This window comes from Aquarana catesbeiana, linkage group LG08 (genome assembly GCF_042186555.1).
Source record: "Aquarana catesbeiana isolate 2022-GZ linkage group LG08, ASM4218655v1, whole genome shotgun sequence".
Classification (NCBI taxonomy): domain Eukaryota; kingdom Metazoa; phylum Chordata; class Amphibia; order Anura; family Ranidae; genus Aquarana; species Aquarana catesbeiana.
In genome coordinates this window covers 13,481,690-13,508,254 of record NC_133331.1, presented here as the reverse complement: position 1 = coordinate 13,508,254, position 26,565 = coordinate 13,481,690, and the positions used below count along the sequence as shown (strand labels likewise).

The 26,565-nt window shown below is 47.6% G+C and overlaps 1 protein-coding gene across 1 annotated transcript in view; it reads left to right on the top strand.

The window, feature by feature from the left end:
* The window catches only part of CRTAC1 (cartilage acidic protein 1), a 951,030-nt gene extending 928,445 nt beyond the window's left edge, over positions 1–22,585 (top strand). The window contains exons 15-16 of the mRNA XM_073595539.1: positions 12,572–12,697; positions 20,713–22,585. Of these exons, the coding sequence (XP_073451640.1) occupies positions 12,572–12,697; positions 20,713–20,846 (260 nt within the window). The 3' untranslated portion in view covers positions 20,847–22,585. The remainder of the gene's footprint in view (positions 1–12,571; positions 12,698–20,712) is intronic.
* The last annotated feature ends 3,980 nt before the right edge of the window (positions 22,586–26,565 follow it).

The window sequence follows — 26,565 nt, the reverse complement described above, 5'->3', positions numbered from 1 at the left end:
CTCCTGGCACAAATACCCTCCCCCCCAATCATCCCAACTAGCACAAATCCCCCCCCCCCAAAAAAAAAAAATAATTCCCTCCTAGCAGTACAAATTCCCTCCCCCTTCTACCATAGTCTAGCACAACCCCCCCCCCCCCAAATCCTCCCTTTTAGCAGAGATCATCTTCCTCCATTCTCCCTCTCAACACAAATTCCCCCAAATAACCTCTCCAGGCACCTACCCCCAAATTTTCCCTTTCAGAACAATTCTTACCTCCTGCTGCCCCCCTCAAATTCCCCCTCCCAACACAAATATCTTCCGCCCAATCTACTTGTGGCACCCCCCCCCCACAACAACGTCACGTGATACCACAGTGCCCTCCTGCCCACCCCTTGTCCCGGGCCATGTTCCTTGTACCTGATTGGATATTCTTTACAAAGTGAAGCTTTACCACATTTACTAAGGAAAATGAGTGCAACAGCATATGCAAAGTGCACAGTCTATTCGCCTTTAGTAAATCAACCCCACAGGGGCAAGATCCAGGGTTTGTTTTTTTTTCTTGTACATGTTTGTATGATTAAAGTGAAGACAGCGCCCCCTTATTTATTAAACTCACTGAACCTTTCACTTTCCTAAGAAAACAGGCTCTACCACTTTGGTATATCAACCCCATTGCACACTATGAAAGATCTCAAAGGATCCCCCCCGGTTTTCTGTAAAGCAGTGGATCTCTAGGGGTGGGTTTCCTAAAGGCAAATAGACTGTGCACTTTGCAAGGGCAGTTGTTCTGGAGCTTGATAGGTGAGGAGGAGCTCTGTTCACTTTCATCATTATTATTATTATTATTATACAGGTTTTATATAGCGCCAACAGTTTGCACAGCGCTTAACAAAATAAAGGCAGACATTACAAGAGGAATCAGAGGGCCCGGTTTGTTAGAGCTTACAATCTAAAAACGATGGGTCAATTGAAACAAAAGTTAATAGCTGTGGGGGGATGAGCTGATGGAGGAAGTAAAACAGTGTTAGTTAGAAGCAGGATAGGCTTCTTTGAAGAGAAGGGTTTTCAGGGATCGTCTAAAGATGGATAGATTGGGGGACAGTCAGACAGATTGGGGTATGGAGTTCAAAAGGATGGGAGAAGCTCTGGAGAAATCCTGGAGGCGAGCATGGGAGGAGGTGACAATGGAGCTAGAGAGCAGGAGGTCTTGGGAGGACCGAATAGAGTGGCTTGGTTGGTATTTTGGGACTAGGTTAGTGATGTAGATTGGGGGCAGAGTTATGGACGGCTTTGTAAACTATTGTTAGTACTTTGAATTTTATTGGTTGGGTGAGTGGAAGCCAGTGGAGGGATTGGCAGAGAGGGGTGGAGGACACTGAATGGAGGCCAGTGGAGGGATTGGCTGAGAGGGGTGGAGGGCACTGAATGAAGCCAGTGGATGGATTGGCAGAGAAGGATGGAGGATACTGAGCAGAAGCCAGTGGAGGGATAGGCTGAGAGGGGTGGAGGATACTAAATACCTGAATGGACGCCAGTATAAGGTTCAGCAGAGAGGAGTGAAGGACATTGAGCAGAAGCCAGTGGAGGGCTTGACAGAGAAGCGTAGAGGACACTGAGTGAAGTTAGTGGGATGGATTGGCTGAGAGGGGTGAGGACACTGAATAAAGCCAGTGGAGGGATTGGCAGAGAGGGGTGGAGGACACTGAACGGTTGGTAAGGTGGATGAGTCCTGCAGCTGCATTCATTATGGACTGAAGGGGGGATTGTCTATGTAAAGGTAATCCAATGAGGAGGGAGTTGCAGTAGTCGAGGCGAGAGATGACCAGGGAGTGAATTAGAAGCTTGGTGGTGTCTTTAGTTAAAAAGGGGCATATTCTAGAGATGTTGCGAAGGTTGAGGTGGGATGATTTGGACAGGAATTGTAAGTGGACCTAAAAGGACAGTTCAGAGTCTAAGGTTACCCCTAGCACCCTGGCATGTGGGGATGGACTGATAGAGGTGCCATTGATCTTGACAGAGAAGTCAGGGGAAGGGGCACGTGGGGGAGGAAATATTAAGAGCTCGGTTTTAGATAGATTCAGTTTGAGGAAGTGGTGTGACATCCAGGCTGATATGTCCGTTAGTAAATCAGTGATGCGTGAGGAGATTGATGGGATGAGCTGAGGGGCAGAGGGATAGATTTGGGTGTCATCAGCATATAAATGGTAGCGGAAGCCATGGAAGGCCATCAGCTGACCCAGGGAGGACGTGTAGATCGAGAATAGTAGAGGTCCAAGGACAGAACCTTGAGGGGACCCCAATGGCAAGAGGAGTTGGAGAGGAGGAAGTGAAGTTGTGAGTGACACTGTAGGTGTGGTGAGATAGGTAAGATTCGAACCAACGGAGAGGGCAGCCATGGAGACCAAGCAAGTTGAGTTTTTTGAGGAGGAGGGGGTGGTCAACCGTATCAAAGGCAGCGGAGAGGTCCAAGAAAGGCCATCATCCAATCACACGCCAGCAAAAATGCTGTCTTGTTATTTTCCTTGCACATGATTGGGTTTTCTTTTGCAAAAAGAAGCTTCATAGCATTTACTAAGCTCTGGAGTAACTGTACGAGAAAAGTGCACAGTCTGTTTGCCATTAGTAAACCAACCCCCATAGTGTTCCTATGCTAATGATCTCCACTATAAAGAAGAGCATTCTTGATTTTGTATGCACCGTGATAATACCTGAAACTGTTTATCAAAGTTTTATATTTTCAAATTCAAATAACTATATATTAAAATCTTTAACAGTAAATGCAAGCACAATATAATCTCCAGAACTCGTACTAAATAAAGAATATAACTGTGTCACCTTAATAAATGGCAAATACGTTCAGACTTGCTTGCGGAACAATGAAAAACTATGAAGATATGCAAAACTGTAACTAGGTGATTTACATTAAAGTTTTGACTACAAAAATGATTGCCTCCTAAAATTATTTCACATCCTCTGAAGAGCATAAAGACATTCAATAAGTATGTAAGTATGGAAGAGGATTTATGTATGGGTCCCGATTGGATGTGTGCGCTATACATGTATGGGGTTTTTTTGTCGAATATATACAGTAATTGTTTATTTTATTACATTGTATTCTTTTCACATAATGTTACTTCTGTCGCAAATCTGCTGACATGACAACTACACTCACCGGACACTTTACTAGGTACACCTGTTCAATGGCTTGGTAACACAAATTGCTGATCAGCCAATCACACGGCAGCAACTCAATGCATTTAGGCATCTAGACGCGGTGAAGACGACTTGCCGAAGTTCAAACCGAGCATCAGAATGGGGAAAGAAAGGAGATTTAAGTGACTTTGAACGCGGCGTGGTTGTTGGCGCCAGGCGGGGCTGGTCTGAGTATTTTCTGGGATTTTCACACACAACCATCTCTCGGGTTTACAGAGAATGGTGGGAAAAAGAGAAAACATCCAGTGAGCGGAAGTTGTGTGGAGGAAAATGCCTTGTTGATGTCAGAGGAGAATGGGCAGACTAGTTCCAGCAGATAGAAAGGCAACAGTAACTCAATTAACCACTCGTTACATCCAAGGTATGCAGAATACCATCTCTGAATGCACAACACATCCAACCTTGAAGTAGATGGGCTACAGAAGCACAAGACCACAGGAGGGTGCCACTCCTGTCAGCTAAGAACAGGAAACTGAGGCTACAATTGGCACAGGATCAAAATTGGACAATAGAAGATTGGAAAAGCATTGCCTGGTCTGATGAGTCTCAATTTCAGCTGCGACATTCAGATTGTGGGGTCAGAATTCGGTGTAAAAAACGTGACATCATGGATCCATCCTGCCTTGTATCACCGGTTCAGGCTGGTGGTGGTGGTGTAATGGTGGGGGGGATATTTTCTTGGTATGCTTTGGGCCCCTTAGTACCAATTGAGCATCGTTAAAACACCACGGCCTACCTGAGTATTGTTGCTGACCATGTCCATCCCTTTATGACTACAGTGTCCCCATCTTCTGATGGCTCCTTCCAGCAGGATAATGCACCATGTCACAAAGCTCCAATCATCTCACCACTGGACAATGAGGTCCCTGTACTCCAATGGCCTCCACACTCACCACATCTCCATCCAATAGAGCACCTTTGGAATGTGGTGGAATGGGAGATTAGCATTATGGATGTGCAGCCGACAAATCGGCAGCAACTGTGTGAGGCTATTATGTCACTATGGAGCAAAATCTCTGAGGAATGTTTCCAACACCTTCTTGTATCTATGCCACCAAGAATGAAGGCAGTTCTGAAGGCAAAAGGGGTCCAACCCAGTATTAGCAAGGTGGACCTAATAAAGTGGTGAGTGTATGTGACAGCATACATGGACCCTCTTCAAAAAGCCTTGTTGCTAACTCAAGAACCCCATGGAGTGATTAGGTGACCTCCAAACCACAGTGCAATTAATCTACCCTTGAGATTTATTGGAAGGGTGGGAGCACCACACCAGCTTATATAGACTCTTTAAAAGATTTTTTTTTTTTTTCTATCTTTAAAAGATTTTTATTTTGTAACAGCATTCCCCTTCATCAAGGCTAAAAACCAACTTTTTGCAATCCAAAGTGCCTACATCATCTGGTCATTTAAAGGGTCTATACACCTGGTGCAGCGCTTCCATCCTTTCAAAACTTTAATAAACTCCTCTGGGGGTCCTGAGCAGCCTCTGGGACCCTAAACCACCCATTGTGTTACACCACATCTCCAGCGCTCCTACAGCACAAAGATTACCCTTGCAATTTCGGTGGGGAAGGTCTACTTTACTAAGATACCTGGGGTCTAAATAGTAGATGATGAATAGAAAGTGTGATCTGCACACCTGGCTGTGGGACTCACATATGTATAAGAAGGGTCTTCTTACTGCTGGAGGAGAACTAAGTACTCGCTCTGCTGATTGTCTGTGACCGGCCTTGATTTCCAGGACGCAGTCCAGGACCAGGTCATGTCGGGACAGCTTTTAAAAATCTGTGACTGTCCCAGCCAATTCGGGACTGTTGGCAACTATGCTCATCGTATATAGGTGAGACTCGGGAGGGAAGGCTCATTGATGGAGGTGTGGGCTTATTGATGGAGGTGGGGAGGGAAGGCTCGTTGATGGAGGTAAGAGGAGGGATGGCTCATCGATGGAGGTGGAGATGGAAGGCTCATTGATGAAGGTGGGGGGGGGCTCATTGATGGAGGTGGAGATGGAAGGCTCATTGATGAAGGTGGGGGGGCTTATTGATGGAGGTGGGGAGGGATGGCTCATTGATGGAGGTGGGGGCTTATTGATGGAGGTGGGGAGGGAAGGCTCATTGATGGAGGTAAGAGGAGGGATGGCTCATCGATGGAGGTGGAGATGGAAGGCTCATTGATGAAGGTGGGGGGGGCTTATTGATGGAGGTGGGGGGGGGGGGTGTGGCTCATTGGTGGAGGTGGAGATGGAAGGCTCATTGACGGAGGTGGGGGTTTTTTTTGATGAAGGCAGAGAGGGAAGGCTCATTGATGGAGGTAAGGGGAGGGATGGCTCATTGATGAAGGTGGTGATGGGAGGCTCATTTATGGAGGTGAAGATGGAAGGCTCATTGATGGAGGTGGGGTTTTTTTTGATGAAGGTGGGGAGGGATGGCTCATTGATGAAGGTGGTGATGGAAGGCTCATTTATGGAGGTGAAGATGGAAGGCTCATTGACGGAGGTGGGGAGGAAAGGCTGGCCCAGGTAGTCTGATCCAATTGAAGAGCTACTGGAGCTCAAAATGATAAAGGTAATGCTGGTTCTGATAGAAAGGTGCCAGAACATGCAGAGCATTGTAGTTTGTTGTGTGTTGGGCTGTGTAGTCATAGACCAGTCAGGGTCTCCATGCTGACCCGTGTCCACAGCCAAAAGCGCCTATAATGGGCACGTGAGCATCAGAACTGGACCACAGAGTAATGGAAGAAGGTGGCCTGGTCTGATGAATCACGTTTTCTTTTACATCCTGTGGATGGCCGGGTGTGTGTGTATCACTTACCTGGGGAAGAGAAGGCACTAGGATGTAGTTTGAGAAGTCCGATTCATGGAGGCCCTACCTTGCAACTTACAGGACTTAAAGGATCTGCTACTGATGGCTTGGTGCCAGATGGAGTCCATGCCTCGATGGGTCAGGAAAGGGTGACATACTCAATATTAGGTGGGTGGCCATCATTTTATGGCTGATCAGTGTATTTCCTCTGACACGTCTTTTTTTACAGATATAAAATCTTGCCTCACCATGACATTCTTACGGGGGAATTGGAAGCGTCATTATTCTGCAGCGTTGTTGGGTCAAGGTTTGTGTACGGGGCACTTGTTGTCCAGGTGTCATGTGTGTTGCTAATTGAAGCACTGACAGGAGCCTTACCACTCGGCACCAAGTAGAAAACATCAAGATTTGTGCAGAGTATTATTACTGAGTGATAACTGAAGACTTGAAGCAGCCAGGCACCCTGCTAATAGGCTTAGTAAAGCAAAAACGCAACAACAGCCAAGCTCCATGTGCAAACCGAAAAAAAAAAAAAAATCACATTAAGTGCACCTTCATTTTTGTTAAGGAATTGATTTGGCAAGTGCTGCCTGAATCTCATCAGATTTAGTAAAAGCTGAATGTGGACAAAGAAAAGCATGAAGAGTTTTGACTGGGGCACTTTTAACATTTTCAGCAATTTGCACTTCTAATCTGAGTCGGCTGATCAGGAACTTTCCTTGGATATATTTACTTGATAATGTTATTGCATAATAGAGGGCTATACAAAGGAGTTCCACATCCTAAATACACTATATTGTCAAAAGTATTGGGACACCTGCCTTTACACGCACCTGACCTTTAGCCCGGGTTCACACTATACCGGGCTGCGGATCGCACAGGAGCGCTGTGCGTCCCTGTTCCCCGTTTCAGGGATGAATCAGGGCCAATTCTATGACTGAATTTGGCCCTGAAACGGAGCCAAAGACGCACAGCGTTTTTGTGCAGTGCGCTCTGCAGCCGCCCTGGAGATATGTGAACCGGCTTCATAGGGAGCCAGTCACATTCTCCTACTATGCGAATTAGATGTGGGGAAACGCACATCTAATTCGCATAAGTGTGAACCCGGGCTCAATGGCATCCAAGTCTTAGTCCATAGGGTTCAATATAGAGTTGGCCCACCATTTGCAGCTATAACAGCTTCAACTCTTCTGGGAAGGCCGTCCACAAGGTTTAGGAGTGTGTCTATGGGAATATTTGACCATTCTTCCAGAAGGGCATTTGTGAGGTCAGGCACTGATGTTGGATGAGAAGGCCTGGCTCACAGTCTCCACTCTAATTCATCCCAAAGGTGTTCTGGTTAGGACTCTGTGAAGGCCAGTCAATTTCCTCCACCCCCAAACTTGCTCATCCATGTCTTTATGGACCTTGCTTTGTGAACTGGTGCGCAGTCATGTTGGAACAGGTAGGGGCCATCCCCAAACTGTTCTCACAAAGTTGGGAGCCAAGCCCAACCCCTAAAAAACAACCCCACAATCCTCCCTCCACCAAATGATTTGGACCAGTTCCAAAGCAAGGTCCAAAAAAAGACATGGATGAGCGAGTTTGGGGTGGAGGAACTTGAGTGGCCTGCATAGAGTCCTGACCTCAACCTGATAGAACACCTTTGGGAGGAATTAGAGCGGAGACTGCAAGCCAAACCTTCTCATTCAACATCCTGATCTCACAAAGGATGGTCAAACATTCCCATAGACACACTCCTAAACCTTGTGGACGGCCTTCCCAGAAGAGTTGAAGCTGTTATAGCTGCAAAGGGTGGGCCAACTCAATATTGAACCCTGCGGACTAATGCCCTGTGCACACGGTCGGATTTTCCGATGGAAAATGTGTGATAGGACCTTGTTGTCGGAAATTCCGACCGTGTGTAGGCTCCATCACACTTTTTCCATCGGAATTTCCGACACACAAAGTTTGAGAGCAGGATATAAAATTTTCCGACAACAAAATCCGTTGTCGGAAATTCTGATCGTTTGTACACAAACCCGAACAACATAGAGTCCCACGCATGCTCACTTGGCTCATTGGCTACTGCCCCGTTTATAGTCCCGACGTACGTGTTTTACGTCACCGCGTTCAGAACAATCGGATTTTCCGACAACTTTGTGTGACCGTGTGTATGCAAGACAAGTTTGAGCCAACGTCCGTTGGAAAAAATCCTAGGATTTTGTTGTTGGAATGTCCGACCGTGTGTACGGGGCATTAGACTGGGATGCCATTAAAGTTCATGTGCCTGTAAAGGCAGGCGCCCCAATACTTTTTACAATATAGTGTATGTCAAAACTATAAACAATACCAGTTGTGATGGACTTGTGAGGTACCCAAGGACTGCACAAAAATGATCAAAAATTTTTATTGACGTCACATAAAATTATTATACAATCTCTAAAAGCATTACAATAATATTAGCCTCCTCATTTGTAGGGGATCCTTAAAGTATATACAGTATTTTATGCCATATGTCCAGATAATACAATCTGCCTATAATTGCTTTGTCTTGCTGGAACTGTTATAGACATACACCTTCGCCCATGTGGGATTTTATTTGCGAGCCCTGTACTTGTAACCTACAGAGATTACGTTGATATGTAATGTGAATTTTTAAGATAAAGATACTTTGTACTGTTCATAAAATCACCTTTTGTTATACAGCAATAAGACATAACATTATGACCACCCACCTAATATTGTGTAGGTCCCACTTTTGCCACCAAAACAGCCCTGACCCATGTAGACATGGACTCCACTAGACCTCTGAAGGTTTGCTGTGGTCTCTGGCACAAAGCCGTCACCAGCAGATCCTTTAACTGCTTGCTGACCGCTTCACAAACATATACCGCGGCAGAAGGGCGCGTACAGGCATACTAACGTACCTGTACGTTGCCCTTTAAGAAGCGGCTTGCAGGCACGCGCCGCAAGCTCCGTGAGTGTGATCGCAGGTCCCGCGGACTCGATGTCCGTGGGGATACCCGTGATTGTCTCACGGAGAGGAAGAACAGGGAGATGCTGATGTAGACAAGCATTTCCCCGTTCTGCCTAATGACACTGACACTGATCACAGCTCCCTGTGATCGGGAGTGGTGATCAGTGTCGTGTCACACGTAGCCCCTCCCCCCCACAGTTAGAATCACTCCCTAGGACACACTTAACCCCTGCAGCGCCCCCTCCTGGTTAACCCCTTCACGGCCAGTCACATTTACACAGTAATCATTGCATTTTTAATCGCACTGATCGCTGTATAAATGTGAATGGTCCCAAAATAGCGCCAAAAGTGTCTGATCTGTCAGCCATAATGTTGCAGTCACGATAAAAATCGCTGATCGCCGCCATTACTAGTAGAAAAAAATTATTAATAAAAATGCCATAAAACTATCCCCTATTTTGTAGACGCTATAACTTTTACGCAAATCAATCAATAAACACTTATTGCAATTTTTTTGACCAAAAATATGTAGAAGAATACATATCGGCCTAAACTGAGAAAAAAAATGTTTTTTAATATATTTTTTGGGGGATATTTATTGTAACAAAAAGTAAAAAATAATGCGTTTTTTTCAAAATTGTCGCTATTTTTTTGTTTATATCGCAAAAAATAAAAACCGCAGAGGTGATCAAATACCACCAAAAGAAAGCTCCATTTGTGGGGAAAAAAAGGACATCAGTTTTTTTTCAATTTTTGGTGCAACGTCGCACGACCGCGCAATTGTCAGTTAAAGCGACGCAATGCCGAATCGCAAAAAGTGCTCCGGTCTTTGGCCAGCCAAATGGTCCGGGGCTTAAGTGGTTAAGTTCTGTTGTGAGGTGAGGCCTCCATGAATCAAACTTATTTTTCCACATTTCACAGATGCTTAATTGCATGGAGATCTGGAGAATTTGGAGGTGAAGTTTCAAGTTAACACCTTGAAGACACCTTCTTCCATTGCTCCTCAGTCCAGTTCTGATGCTCATGTGCCCATTGTAGACGCTATTGGCTGTGGACACGGGTCAGCATGGGCACCTGACAGGTCTGCGGCTACACAGCCCCATACACAACAAATTGCAATGCTCTTTGTGTTTTGATAACTTGTTTAGAACCAGCATTCCCTTTTTTTGGCAATTTGAGCTCCAGTAGCTCTTCTGCTGGATCAGATTACAAGGGCCAGGCTTCCTCCCTTACTTTCATAAATGAGCCTTCCCTCTCTACCTCCATCAATGACCCTTCCCTTACCACCTCTATCAATGAGCCTTCCCTCCCCACCTCCATCAATGAGCCTTCCCTCCCCACATCCATCAATGGGCCTTCCCTCCCCACCTCCATCAATGAGCCTTCCCTCCCCACCTCCATCCATGAGCCTTCCCTCCCCATCCCCATCAATGAGCCTTTGCCCCCACCTCCATCAATGAGCCTTCCCTCCCCAACTCCATCAATGAGCCTTCTCTCTCCACCTCTATCAATCAGCCTTTCCACCCCACCTCCATCAATGAGCCTTCTCCCTCCCCACCTCCGTCAATGAGCCTACCCTCCCCACCTCTATCAATGAGCCTTGGCCACCCACCTCCATCAATGAGTTGCCCCCCCCACCTCCATCAATGAGCTTTCCCTCCCCACCTTCATCAATAAGCTTTCCCTCCCCACCTCCATCAATGAGTCTTGGCCGCCCACCTTCATCAATGAACCTTGGCTGCCCATCTTCATCAATGAGTCTTCCCACCTCTATAAATGAGCCTTCCCTCCTCACCTCCATCAATGAGCCTTGGCCACCAACCTTCTTTAAAGAGCCTTCCCTCTCCACCTCTATAAATGAGCCTTCCCTCCCCACCTCCATAAATGAGCCTTGGCTGCCCACCTCCATAAATGAGCCTTCCCTCCCCTCCTCCATCCATGAGCCTTCCCTCCCCACCTCCATCAATGAGCCCCCCCACCACCTCCATCAATGAGACTTCCCCCACCATCGTCTATTAGCCTTCCCTCCCCACCTCCATCAATGAGCCTTCCCTCCCCTCCTCCATCAATGAGCCCTCCCTCCCCACCTTCATCAATGACCCTTGGCTGTCCACCTCCATAAATGAGCCACCTTCTTTAACGAGCCTTCCCTCCCCGCCTCTATAAATGAGCCTTCCCTCCCCACCTCCATAAATGAGCCTTGGCTGCCCACCTCCATAAATGAGCCTTCCCTCCCCTCCTCCATCCATGAGCCTTCCCTCCCCGCCTCCATCCATGAGCCTTCCCTCCCCACCTCCATCAATGAGCCCCCCCACCACCTCCATCAATGAGACTTCCCCCCCACCATTGTCTATTAGCCTTCCCTCCCCACCTCCATCAATGAGCCTTCCCTCCCCTCCTCCATCAATGAGCCCTCCCTCCCCACCTTCATCAATGAGCCCTCACTCCCCACCTCCATCAATGAGCCTTCCCTCCCCACCTCCATCAATGTGCCCCCCCCACCTCCATCATTGAGCCTTCCCCCATCATCATCTATGAGCCTTCCTTCCTCACCTCCATCAATGAGCCTTCCCTCCCCTCCTCCATCAATGAGCACTTGCTCCCCACCTCCATCAATGAGCGCTCCGTCCCCACGCCCATTAATGCGCCTTTCCTCCACACCTCGATCATTGAGCCTTGGCCACCCACCTCCATCAATGAGCTGTCCCCCCACCCCCATCAATGAGCTTTCCCTCCCCTCCTCCATTAATGAGCTCCAGTAGCTCTTCTGCTGGATCAGATTACACGGGACAGGCTTCCTCCCTTACTTTTATCAATGAGCCTTTCCTTTTCCACCTCCATCAATGACCCTTCCCTCCCCACCTCCATCAATGAGCCTTCCATCCCCACCTCCATCAATGAGCCTTCCCCGCCCACCTTCATTAATGAGCCTTCCCTCCCACCTCTAAAAAGGAGCCTTCCCTCCTCACCTCCACCAATGAGCCTTGGCTGCCCACCTTCTTTATTGAGCCTTCCCTCCCCACCTCTATAAATGAGCCTTCCTTCCCCACCTCCATCAATGAGGCTTCCCGCCCCAACCTCCATCCACGAGCCTTTCCTCCCCACCTCCATCAATGAGCCCCCCCACCTCCTTCAATGAGCCTTCCCCCCACCATCATCTATGAGCCTTCTTTCCCCACCTCCATCAATGAGGCCTCCCTCCCCGCCTCCATCAATGAGCCTTGGCCGCCCATGATCCTGTCACTGGTTGGCCGGTTCTTCTTCCTTCGACCAGATTTGGTTGGTCCTGACCACTGCAGACCAAAAACATCCCACAACAGCTGCAGTTTTAGAGTTTCTCTGACCCAGTCGCCTAGACATTATAATTTGCTCCTTGTCAAATTCCCTTAAATCCTTACACTTGCCCATTTTTCTGCTTTCAACACATTATCCACAGACAGCAAAAAACAAAAGCCCAACAGGGGTTCTAACCCTTCCCTTTTGCCTTTGGATAGGCTTTAAACCAGGTTTTAGAAACTAGGGTTGTATCTGCTATACATCTGCTTCCTGCATGTTAAATATGGTACGTTTTCTTTTACTAGCCATGGCACTAATCAAGTCTCTTTGGTACTCTCAGATATCGATGAATGTGCTCTTGGTACCCATGAATGCACCCAACTTTGTGTGAACTCAGAGGGGTCCTACACCTGCCGCTGTCTTCCGGGGTTCCGCTTGGAAATGGGCTCAGACAGTCAATGTGTTGGTGAGTAACATGAAGTATTGTGTGTATCCAGGGCCAGGATAAGGTATGTGCAGGAGGGGAAGCTGCCCTGGGCGTAATGGTTTACTGTAGGGACAGGGGTGACAGGAGTAGTGATAGTGGCAGTGATTTTGACAAGCGAGTAACTGCACGTCCTGTTTGCCAGATTATTGTGCTCTCTCCAGCCAATATCTTGGTCCTTTGCGTACCTGCAGCTATCCTTATCTCCACTACCACTCATTACTGACCTTGACTTGTTCCTTGACTACACTTCTGTTTGATCCCAACCTACAACCATTTGTTACCAACCCTTGGCTTGTTTACTGACTTCACATCTGCTTGATCTCTACCTGCTATATTTACTACTGGACCCCAGCTAGATCACCTTCTGGTGGGGTGATCCTGAGGACCGCAACCTGGTACTAACATGCAGCAAAATTCATCTTCACTATCAGGAGTTCTGGTGAATACTGGTTAGTGCTTAGACCCATGCACCTCAGGTGAGCCTGCATCATCCACCTGGGTGGCCTGCTTGTGTACTTATCAAGCTGGTTGGTGGGAGCTTCTCTACTGCTATAGCTACTGGTCTAAAAGGCTGACCCCTGATCATGACACATACCTATCCTTTCCTAGCAAATGCACTAGTCTGTATGCAGTAGGGATACACTAAAAGTTACTCAGCTGCCATTATAGTTGGTCTGCGGTTTCCTTAGCAAACAGGACTCAAGACATTTCAAGCGATTGCAGGAAAACAGGTTGTTGTTCTTGGCAGTCTTCCTCTCTTTTGTACTATGGCTTCTAGTTGTCATGTACCTGACTGGAGGCTGAGGTGACGAGAGGGCTCCCCTTGTGACTTAGTGCAAACTAGCCCTGAAGGTAGTGACAGAGGGTGCTATGCCCAAAGAAGCGCAGGTTGCCAAAGATGAAGCTGCCTGATGGTTCCTGATTAGAGGACACCCGAGAGCAGAGAAGTTAGCACAGCAGGTAATTCTTTGGGACAACTGGCGGACCTTGGCAGATGGGTAGAGCAGGAAGCAAAGTCAGAATCCAGGGCCGGGGGTCAAACACAGGAAGTCAATCAGGAACAGAGGCAGAAGCGTGGTAAGGATCAAGCCAGGGTCAAACACAGGATGTCAATCAGGAACAGAGTCAGAAGCGTGGTCATGATCAAGCCAGGGTCAAACACAGGATGTTAATCAGGAGCAGAGTCAGAAGTGTGGTCAGGATCAAGCCAGGGTCAAACACAGGATGTCAATCAGGAACAGAGTCAGAAGCAGGTCCATGGAGCAAGCCGGGATCAGAGCCAGGAGAGAAGCCAAAACAAATCATGGGTAATCTAGGTCGGTAACAGGTAATCAAGCAGAAGAACAAGGCACAGGAACACAGGATACGAAGTCTGATGACAATCCAGCAATTGAGAACTGCTGTCCCTATATAGGCCACTGAACGCTGGCAATTGTTGTGCTTTGCGTACGCCGATGTGCCGTCGCACATGCAGATTTGCCACCGTGTGCCACTGACCAATGCGCATGCGTGAATTAGTGCGGCCGTACTGGGCTTTGGCATATTTGCCAGGTCTTCTCCGAATCCTTCCCTGACACTAGAGCTGTCCCTTGCCAAATGTTGGTAGCTATTCTTCACATGGACGTAGTCCTTTCCAATTTGGCTCCTACAACCGTTTCTTAGAGGAATACATTTCTGTCTATAAACTCTAGATGGTAAGGTTGTACCTTTAAAGCCATAGGTCAAATATGTCGGAAGATCAGGCTATTGTTGATTTTTATTGACAGAACTACAATTAAGTTTGGGTTCTGTGTTTGACAAGAGCTCCTCTGTTCTCTCTCAGCCAATAGATTACACGTATACTGTATACAAGGCATCACTATATGGTGGACCACGGTCCCGGCTCTGAGTCGAATCACTGTCCTATCCGGACTGCTACAGTCCCGCCATTTAGGAGCAGATTTTTCACCTAGGTTACCGCCGCTGCTGTCAGTATCACAGCAGAGCGGAGAGTCAGGCAGAACAGTTCTAGATAGAGACCGGGAAGCACAGCAGCTTAGGATGGAGGGTGGGAGCGTGAGCTGCGGGAGTTAACTTTTCAAGTTAACCAGCCAGTGATTGGTTTTTAGGATGCAGGGCGGCCCCAGCAACCAATTACCTGGTGGTTAAAGTGGTAGTAAACTCTGTACTTCCACTTTTACCTACAGGTAAGCCTATAATAAGGCTTACCTGTAGGTACTGTGAATATCTCCTAAACTTGCATGCAGCCGATGACATTATGGGCACATGCGCTCTGAAGGTCCGACGTACAGTGCCACTGCCGGACCTTCAGCACCCATGCCGGAAACAGCGGCTCCCGCGCACATGCACTGGAGTCACGTCATCGCGCCCCCGGTCATTCATGTAGCCGGGGGCGTGAACCCGGAAGGAAGAATGGGAGAACATGGGCTGTAATGTGAATAGGGGGCATAGCTGTACGGGCTGTAATGTGAATGGGAGGGTGGCAGATCTGTAGGGGCTACAATGTGAATGGGGGGGAGGGGGGGGCTGCATGGGTTGTAATGTGAATGGGGGGGCAGATCTGCGATGCATACTAGCATATTATGACATTGACTTGCAGGATTTTTTTTTTAACCACCAGCAGTTTACAACTACTTTAACTTGAAAAGTAAACTCCAGCAGTACATGGAGCTTCTAAATAAGATCTGCAAGCAACAGCAGGGTACAGTGGCTGGCATGAGACTATGACAGGGTCCCAGCCACCTATCTTCTATGCTGGAATGTGGGCAAATCTGTTACTCCATGCTCTTCTGCAATTCTTGGATATGTGCTAAACAGCAAATTATGTTTTCCTTAAGACTGATGACCTAATGTATGGGACCTAGGAAAACCAGCTAGGACACCTGGTTAAGTTAGTTGAAATAAAGTCTCTTAAAAGATTAAAAAAAAAAAAGTAAACTCCAGCAGCTCCTGCTCTCACCCTCCATCCAGACCTATCTTTACGTTCATTCTCTGCTCCATGCCTGAGTAAGGTAGGAGAGTGAAGGGGCAGAGCTGCAAGGGCTGTAATCTGAATAAGGGGGGGGGGGATTGTAAAGCTGCAGGGGCTGTAATGTGAATAAGAGGGGGCAGAGCTTCAGGGGCTGTAATGTGAATAAGAGGGGGCAGAGCTTCAGGGGCTGTAATGTGAATGGGGGGGGGGGGGGGGGCGGAGCTGCAAGGGTTTCAATGCGAATGGGGGAGCAGAGCTGCATGGGCTGTAATGTGAATGGGGTGGGGCAGATCTGCAATGCATACTAGCATATTATGACATTGCCTTGCAGGATTTTTTTTTTTTAACCACCAGCAGTTTACAACCACTTTAACTTGAAAAGTAAACTCCAGCAGCTCCTGCTCTCACCCTCAACCCAGAGCTGTCTTTACTTTCATTCTCTGCTCTGCGGGAGGGGGGGATTCAGAGCTGCATGGGCTGTAATGGGGTAGGGGCAGAGCTGCAAGGGGTTGTAATGTGAACGGGGTGGGCAGAGCTGCACGGGCTGTAATGTGAATGGGGGGGGGCAGAGCTGCAAGGATTTCAATGCGAATGGGGGAGCGGAGCTGCATGGGCAGTAATGTGAATGGTGTGGGCAGAGCTGCACGGGCTGTAATGTGAATGGGGGAGGGCAGAGCTGCATGGGCTGCAATGTGAATGGGGGTCAGAGATGTGAATGGGGGGGGGGGGCAGACCTGCACAGGCTGTAATGTGAATGGGGGGAGGGCAGATCTGCAGGGGCTGCAATGTTAATGGGGCGGGGGGGGCAGAGCTGCATGGGCTGTAATGTAAATAGGGGCATTGATGTATGGCCTGTAATATGAATGGGGGGGCAGAGCTGCACGGGCTGTAATGTAAATGGGGGCCATAGCTGTATGGGCTGTAATGTGAATGGGGGGGGGGGGGGGCAGAGCTGCATGGGCTGCTGTAATGTGAATAGGGGGGCAGAGCTGCACAGGCATACCTCCCACCTATCAGCAAAAGTGCAAAGCCATAGGACACACCCATTGCCACGCCCCTTTAAAGGAGACTTGTACAAAAAAACGAGATTGGTTAAACCCACAAGTGCTTTTTATACAACTACTACTTCTTTATACTGGCTTTTGGAATTTACAGAGCTGCACAGGGTGCAGTGTGAATGGGGGGGGGGGGGGCACAGTTGCAGGGGCTGCAATGGGAATTGGGGGGGGCTATGATGTGAAGGATGTGAGTCGTCGCGCAAACATGCGATTCGGACCTCCATGAATTTTAATGTAATACCCCTGATGTATACCCCATAATAGTATATATTTTCCCATTGAATTAAAGGATAGTAAAGCTAGTGTGATGTAATACAACCTAAAGATAATAACCTTTATGACCTTAGCATTGACTTTATTTCTTTGTAGCCTGCACAAGCTTCGAGGAAAATCCAGGGACTTTCTGTAGGGCTGTTCCCCTTATAGTCACTGTAGAACGTAATACCATAAAAACTAAATTTAATGACAAATTATAAGGAATTTTTATTTTTCTCACTCTACCATCACCACCGATGCTCTGCATGAAGCTGCCAACCCCTTATGACACCCGGGTGTTAAAATAAGGACATGCATGAGCAACGTAATGTTTTCCGCAATGAATCAGAAGGTCTAATTAGTGGGAAGTCATTGGGTCAGATAATATATTAATCCAGCACTTCATTTTCAACCTTGCAGTGTCAGACTTCTCATCAATTGCAGTAAATGGGAATCCATTTGCGCACTCATCATAGCTGCACATGTTTAGAATGAGCAATTCCAGAGACATTAAAAGAATGATAGAGATTAATCGATCTCTAAATATATATTTTTATCTTGTTGATTGCACAAAACATTAGCAAGCCGTTCTGCTAAATAATGACACAAACGCACCGAGAAAGTGGAGGCTGGAGAGTCATCAGGAAAGTTTTATGACCTCTGCAGCTTCTCTTGCCAGAAAATGTTCCACAAGGTCACCAGGAACTATACAGGACTGAATGAAGAGTACGAGGAACGAGATAGGACTGAATGAAGAGTACGAGGAACTATACAGGACTGGATGAAGAATATGAGATAGGACTGAATGAAGAGTACGAGGAATGAGATAGGACTGAATGAAGAGTACGAGGAACTATACAGGACTGGATGAAGAGTATGAGATAGGACTGAATGAAGAGTACGAAGAATGAGATAGGACCGAATGAAGAGTACGAGGAACAAGATAGGACTGGATGAAAAGTACGAGATAGGACTGAATGAAGAGTACAAGGAACCAGATAGGACCGAATGAAGAGTACGAGGAACTAGACAGGACTGAGTATGGAGAATGAGATGAAAAGTACGAGATAGGACTGAATGAAGAGTATAAGGAATGAGATAGGACCGAATGAAGAGTACGAGGAACTATACAGGACTAGATAAAGAGTATGAGATAGGACTGAATGAAGAGTACGAAGAATGAGATAGGACTGAATGAAGAGTACGAGGAACTATACAGGACTGGATGAAGAGTATGAGATAGGACTGAATGAAGAGTACGAAGAATGAGATAGGACCGAATGAAGAGTACGAGGAACAAGATAGGACTGGATGAAAAGTACGAGATAGGACTGAATGAAGAGTACAAGGAACCAGATAGAACTGAATGAAGAGTACGAGGAACTAGACAGGACTGATTATGAAGAATGAGATGAAAAGTACGAGACAGGACTGGATGAAGTGTACGAGGAACTAGACAGGACTAAATGAAGAGTATGAGGAACTCGGCAGAACTGAATGAAGAGTACGATGAACTAGACAGGACTGAATAAAGAGTATGAGGAACAAGACAGGACTGGATGAAGAGTATGAGGAAGGAGATAGGACTGAATGAAGAGTACGAGGAACTAGACAGGACTGGATGAAGAGTATGAGGAACTAGACAGGACTGGATGAAGAGTACGAGGAACTAGACAGGACTGGATGAAGAGTACGAGGAACTAGACAGGACTGGATGAAGAGTATGAGGAACTAGACAGGACTGAATGAAGAGTACGAGGAACTAGGCAGAACTGAATGAAGAGTACCATGAACTAGACAGAACTAGACACGAACAGGACTGAATGAAGAGTATGAGGAACAAGACAGGACTGGATGAAGAGTACGAGGAACTAGGCAGAACTGAATGAAGAGTACCATGAACTGAATGAAGAGTACCATGAACTGAATGAAGAGTATGAGGAACTAGACAGAACTGAATGAAGAGTATGAGGAACAAGACAGGACTGGATGAAGAGTATGAGGAACTAGGCAGAACTGAATGAAGAGTACCATGAACTGAATGAAGAGTACCATGAACTGAATGAAGAGTATGAGGAACTAGACAGAACTGAATGAAGAGTATGAGGAACAAGACAGGACTGAATGAAGAGTACAAAGTACTAGATAGGCCTGAATGTAAAGTACAAGGAAATAGACAGGACTGATTTAAGAGTACGAGGAACTAGATGGGAATGAATGAAGAGTACATGGAACTATATAGGACTGAATGAAGAGTATGAGGAACTATATAGGACGGAATGAAGAGAATGAGGAACTAGACAGGCCTGATGAATATTTCGTCCCTCCCCCAGCCCCCATTCTTATACTTAGGCTGCTTGTATTTAAAAAAAATAATGTAATTATTTAATGTTGTTATTGATTACAGAGCTGCACTCATTTGTTACTGGAGTTTAAAGTGATTGTAAAGGATGTAATTTAATATGTTATACTTACCTGCTCTGTAATGGTTTTGCACAGAGCAGCCCCAATCCTTTTCCTTTTCGGTCACCCGTCGGCGGTCCTGGCTCCTCCCCGCCGTATGCCCACACCCGAGTTGCGCTCCTGTGGATGACATTGCCAATTCACACACAGAGTGTGGCTCACCCCCCGCCCCTTCCTCTCTCCTTATTGGCTCACTGGTTGTGATTGAGAGCAGTGGGAGCCAATGAGGAGAGAGAAACCTGGGAGAGCCGCTGCTCTCATGCATGTCGCTGGATCGAGATAGGGCTCAGGTTAGTATAAGGGGGGGGGGGGGGGAGTTGCACCCCAGAAGTTGTAAAAAATCTTTTGCATGTAAGGGGGGACTTATGGGAACCCCTGGATGTAAGAGAGGAGTGATGGGCACCCCTGGAGGTAAGGGAGGTCTGATGAGTATCCCTGGATGTAAGTGAGGGCTGATGGGCCACCCGGATGTAAGGGAGGACTGATTGGCATGCCTGGATGTAAGAGAGAACTGATGGGCACCCCTGGATGTAAGGGAGGACTAATGGGCACCCCTGGGTAAGGAAAGACTGATGGGCACCCCTGGATGTAAGGGAGGACTGATGGGCACCCCTGGATGTAAGGGAGGACTGATGGCCCCCCCCGGATCTAAGGGAGGACTGATGGGCCCCCCGGATCTAAGGGAGAACTGATGGACACCCCTGGATGTAAGTGAGGACTAATGGGCACCCCTGGGTAAGGGAAGACTGATGGGCACCCCTGGATGTAAGGGAGGACTGATGGGTGTCCCTGGATGTAAGGGAGGACTGATGGGCCCCCCGCATCTAAGGGAGGACTGATGGGCCTCCTGTATCTAAGGGAGGACTGATGGGCACCCCTAGATGCAAGGGAGTATTGATGGGCTGCATGTAAAGGAGGACTAATGGGCACCCCTGGATGTAAGGTAGGACTGATGGGCACCCCTGGATGTAAGGGAGGATTCTGATGGACACTCGTAAGATGCAAGCAGGCACTCCTGGATGCAAGGGGCAGCTCTGATTGGCACTAATAGATGGAAGGGGAGGGAGACTCTGATGGGCACTCCTGAATGCAAGTAGGGGCTCTGATAGACACTCTTGGATGTAAAAAAGTGACTCTGATGGTGGGCACTCTTAGCTGTAAGGGGTGACTCCTTTTAATACAACCAGTAGGAGGCACTCCCTCTTTTTCCCACCATACATGTTGATTCTCCCTCTTTTTATTCCCAGATATAAATGAATGCCTGGAAGGAGGCGGGCCATGTGATCACATCTGCCATAACGACGCCGGATCCTACCACTGCCACTGTCGTGGTGGCTATTACCTGGCACGGGATGGGAGAAGATGCCTCCAGCAGTTATAAATGTTTATAACGATTTTCATTTTACACAAACTTCTCTGAATGTATGATTGCCTGTGTGTCTACCCTCCCAACAATCCTACAGAGAATCAAGCAACTCTTGCTGCAAGCTACGGTCTATGTTCTACCAGGAGATGCACTTTGCTGATTTCTGCTTAGTATGGAATTCTAGGATATAACTAGTTCATCTTAAACCTGCACCTACCCCCCCCCCCCTTCTAACTACCCCATGGAAGAAAGACGTGTATAAATACCTAATGCCAGAGCGCTCTGGTCTGATCATGTGATCCCCCTGTATGCCCGCAGCAGCCGGTGGGAGGAAGAGGAGGGAGGCGGCAGCATTGTGGGAGGGGGACACAGGAGGGCCCAGACAGAAAGGGGAATGGGATCTTTGACAAGGATGGGGATTGGAGTTGTAGAGAGTCCCAACTGCTGGAACTGATCCTTCTATGGAGCCCTGGTGGTATCCCCTTATCGGCAGCCCTGCCCCTGTATCTACCAGTGCTGGCTACAGAGGAGAGGAGAGAGTGCATGTAGGTGGGGTGCAGCATAGTGCAGCAACAATAATTCACACAGTGAGGTGCAATAGAAAACTTGTACTGAAGTAATGCAGCGACAGCTCACAACGACCCAGAGAGACACCTGCCTAACCGAGTACACTCACGGTTTCCAAGAATGTGAACAGGTATCAGCGTCTGTTAGGAGAAAGTGGAATGCAGCCTGGCCGTCTCATGCCCAAGCGGTATGAAGTCCAAAGTAGTTGCAACCCTACTTTTTCCCTCCTCATCAGGGACCTTTACCTACTGCTAGTACTGTCCCTAACAGACAGGGTACTTTTCCCTTCACTACTGACTCACATTAAGTGCGTCAAGCCTGAGAGCCAGGGCCTTCAGTAGGCTCTGCCTGGCCCAAGATGGCGGCCAGAGTCACATGGGGCAGCAGCATCCAATTGGGTGCTCCCCTAGTGACCCAGGAAACCATAGAGAAACTGTGTTCCTCTTGACTTCCTCTCTAGCTGAGGTGCCACATGCGGTGGAGCACCACCTGCAGTGGAGAAAGTAGACTGCACCTGCCTACACGCTTAAAAATGGCTGGATTGCCTGAGCAGTCCATAAGCCCCTACGGTCCATCCGTTGTCAGTGGCCCCTTCTCTCCCTTGAAGCTGCTACTAGCTAACACAGGGGAGATGATCACATGGCCGCACTGGAGCTGGCTGAAAATAAGTAGCAATATACATCTTTCTTCTGCAGGGCACTTAGTATAGGTGTTAGGAGGGGGGAGGGAGCAGTTTTAAGATTAGTTAATTATATCCCGAAATTCTACTTTAAATCTGTTTCTCAAAAAACCAACTGCAATTCTTATCCTTACATAAATAGCGCTTTACCAGAACAATAGGCTGCATCTGGTGGCTTCCAGAAGACTCCTACCCTCTTCTGGTGGGGAATACAAAGCAAGCAAAGTCCCATCAATAACACATAGCAGAGTCACAGCTAGTCCTCCTCCAATCACAATGTGCTCTCTGCAATGTTGGGCATTATCTATTAACCCTGTGATAGGTTGATGGATGACGATCAATATATGGGCAGCACCCCTAATAGACTCTCCGAAAAATTCTGATTCATATACAGCCTTCTTTACTTTACTATAAAAAATTCTCTAATGGGACTTTAAGGGCAACCAAAATTAAGTATAAAAATATCTTTATTACATAATCATATGCAAAATTCAAAAGTTAGAAGCCAATGTATACTTAAAAAAAAATCCACAGCCTTTCCCTAATGTACATATTAAATACATGGTACTCCCAGATCTCACCCATATTGTACAATCACATTAATTCTGATTGATAACTAGTCCCAATGCATTTTGGATCTTTGTATTTCACGTCTCTTCTTCAGGGTATGTTATTGGGGTGATTATGCTCATGTGGCAGATGATTTTCCAATGAGCTGGGCCGGTCCAAACTGTATTTTAGGGTGTAGCAGCCAACCTTTATTAAATAAAATAGAAAGTTCACATAGACATTGGTTGCCATCGAAGGGGCTCTTCCACATCAATATGAACAGTGAAACAAAAATAGTGGGCCACCTGGCACCCTTGTTGGCAGCACCACTGTTCTTCTTACTTGTCCCTTTGACGATGTTGTTTAGCTCTACTGGTTCACTTGGCTCTCTTAGCCTTTAGTCACAGCACTCTGCTGCACAGCCCACTCCTGGGCTCTGGATAGGGGTTCTCCTGACACCTCGATAGGAGCTGACCTAACTCCTGGAACGAGACCTCCTGACTCCTGGTTGGGGCTCCCCTGACCCCTGACTGAAACCTCTTGTCTCTTGACTCCTGGCTGGGGTTCCTCTGACCCCTTGGTGAGACCTCCTGTCTCTTAACTCCTGTCTGCGTCTCCTCTGACACTTTGGTGAGACCTCCTGTCTCCTGACTCCTGGCTGGGCCTTCTCTAACCCCTCAGTGAGACCTCCTGTCTCTTGACTCCTGGCGGGCTCCTCTGATCCCTGGGTGAGACCTCCTGTCTCTTGACTCCTGTCTGGGGCTCCTCTCACCGCTCAGTGATTCCTCCTGTCTCTTGACTCCTCGCTGGGCTCCTCTGATCCCTGGGTGAAACCTCCTGTCTCTTGACTCCTGGCTGGGCTCCTCTAATCCCTGGGTGAGACCTCCTGTCTCTTGACTCCTGTCTGGGGCTCCTCTCACCGCTCAGTGATTCCTCCTGTCTCTTGACACCTGGCTGGGCTCCTCTGATCCCTGGGTGAAACCTCCTGTCTCTTGACTCCTGGCTGGGCTCCTCTAAAACCCTTAGTGAGACCTCCTGTCTTTTGACTCCTGGCTGGGCTCCTCTGATCCTTGGGTGAGACCTACTGTCCTTTGACCCCTCGATGAGATCCTACGTTTCTCCGGATTTCTGGCTGGGGCTCCTCTGAACCCTGGGTGAGACCTCTTGTCTCTGGACTCCTGGCTAGGGCTCCTCTGACCCCTCAGTGAAACCCCCTGTCTCCAACATGGGAGTTCTGAGCTATCCTTGGGCTTAAGTATTTAACAACCCTGCACACCTGTGTACTCACAAAGGCTGCAGGCACCTGGTAAAACCCAGACAGAGGATTGAAGGTTCCATCCCACCCAATACACTTTGGAACATTTAAGCTCCAGACCCCGATCCGGGACTGCAGAATCTGGAGAAAACCAAAAGCCACAGCTTTCTATGCTCAGAAATGATAATCTGGAACTTCTCATTAATCCTTAGTGCAAATCGTGTGTCACGTTCTTCTCCATTTTCACAATGGCAAGGACTTGGCCTATCACCAGGGGTAAATGTACCATTTCAACATATGTTTGTAATACAATTTAAATACCAAGTGACCTTTTCTGGCACAACACAGAAGTAGGCTTTTCCAGAGGGGCACAGTAGAGGCACACAAGGACCACATGGGCCAATAGGGCTGCCAGAGTTCTATCACACAATGGTCCTCAATTTTGCTAACCCCGAGATACACATTGGCAAAATGTTTCCTCCTCAAATTGTTTCTGCAAAATTGAGGACCATTGCATGATAGACCTTGGCAGCCCTTTTGGCCTGGGCAGACCTTATGTGCCTCTATTGTGCCCTTCTGGAAAAGCCTACTTCTGTGTTGCTCCAGAAAAAAGATGCTTGGTGTTTAAATTGTATTACAAACATCTGTCAAAATGGTACATTTATCCCTAAAGAAGAAAACGGAAAAATATAAAGATCCGAAATGCTTTGCATTTCCCAGCTCACAGACTAGTTGTCAATTAGAATTAATGTGATTGTACAATATGGGTCAGATCTGGGAGTTTCATATATTTAATATGCGCATTAGAGAAAGGCTGCGGGAGGTTTTTTTTTTTTTATGTAGTATACATTGGCTTTTAACTTTTGTATTTTGCATATGATTATGTAATAAAGCTGTTTTATACTTCATTTTGGTTGCCCTTGGGGCGCATTTACACTTGCTTCAAAATGTGTCATTGGACATGATTTTTTGTAAAGCACTCTGAATGCCAATCAAAGCTCTTGACACTGAATAAGATGGTTCCTTACACTCCTGGTCACACGTTGTGTTTGCTCTGCTTTAAAAATTATCCCCCCATGTTGTTTTTGTGGTGCTTCAAAGTGTTTCCAAAGCTTTCACAGAAGTCTCTGACAATGCTTGCTAACAGCACCTGAAGCTTTTGAGGAGCTTTTTTTTCAGCGGTAGTCTCGTTTTTTTTTTGGAGGTATTGCTGGTATGAGATGTCCCAGGATGCACTGGGAAACCAACAAGTGAGCTGGAAAGACATCATCAGCAATAGCTTCTGGTTCATGTGTATATATTCTGGGAGTGTCTGGTGCAGACGTCACATCTGGTGTACAATGTGGAGGAGCAGGAAGGTGAGCAGGGTAGCAGATGGCACACGTGGTGTGCAACATGGGAACGCTATAGTGGAAGGTGAGCAGCGGAGGATCAGCAGAGCTGGGGCTCAGAGCAGGAGAAACTAGCCAATGTCAAACGTGGTGCGCAGCACGGGAGAAATATAACAGGAGGTGAGCGGAAACCAGAGAGAAAAGAGGACCAGCACACTAGAGGATCAGCAGAGCTGGGGGTTAAGACTGAGCAGGGGTTCAGCAGAGCTGGGGGTTAAGACTGAGCAGGGGATCAGCAGAGCTGGGGGTTAAGACTGAGCAGGGGATCAGCAGAGCTGGGGTTTACTACTGAGTGGGGGATTAACAGAACTGGGGGTTACTAGTGAGTGGGGGATCAGCAGAGCTGGAGGACCAGAGCAGGAGAAACTATCAGATGTCACATGTGGTGCGCAGCATGGGAAAAATATAGCGGAAAGTGAGTAGGGACCGTAAAGAGAGGAGGATCAGAAAACCATTGAATCAGCAGGGATAGGGGTTACCACTGAGCTGGGGGTTACTACTGAGTGGGGGATCAGCAGAGCTGGGGGACCAGAGCAGGACAGGACAAACTAGCAGATGTCACATATGGTGCACAGCACTGGAGCAAAATAGCAGGAAGTGAGCGGGGACTGGAGAGAGAGGAGGATCAGTAAACTCGTGGATCAGCAGAGCTGGGGGTTACTACTGAGTGGGGGTTCAGCAGAGCTGGGGGTTACTACTGAGTGGGGGTTCAGCAGAGCTGGGGGTTACTACTGAGTGAGTGATCAGCAAAGCTGGGGGTTACTACTGAGTGAGGGATCAGCAGACCTGGGGGTTACTACTGAGTGGGGGTTCAGCAGAGCTGGGGTTACTACTGAGTGAGGGTTCAGCAGAGCCGGGGGTACTACTGAGTGGGGGTTCAGCAGAGCTGGGGTTACTACTGAGTGGGGGTTCAGCAGAGCTGGGGTTACTACTGAGTGAGGGTTCAGCAGAGCTGGGGGTACTACTGAGTGGGCGTTCAGCAGAGCTGGGGGTTACTACTGAGTGAGGGATCAGCAGAGCTGGGGGTACTACTGAGCGGGGGATCAGCAGAGCTGGGTGTAAGGCTGAACAGGGTGATCTGCTGAAGAAAGGTACTAATAAACTGGAGATTTGTTGAACAGGGTTACTTATTAACTGGGGATCTGCTAAGTTGGGGTACTACTGAACTGGGTTTTTTATTGAGCCCCTTTAAAACCAACAGAAAGTCAATAAACACAAGGTATTTGCCAAGCTTTAATAAAGCTTCAAAAAAGCATCACCGAAGCATCAAAAACACCAAAAAAGTTGAAGCGG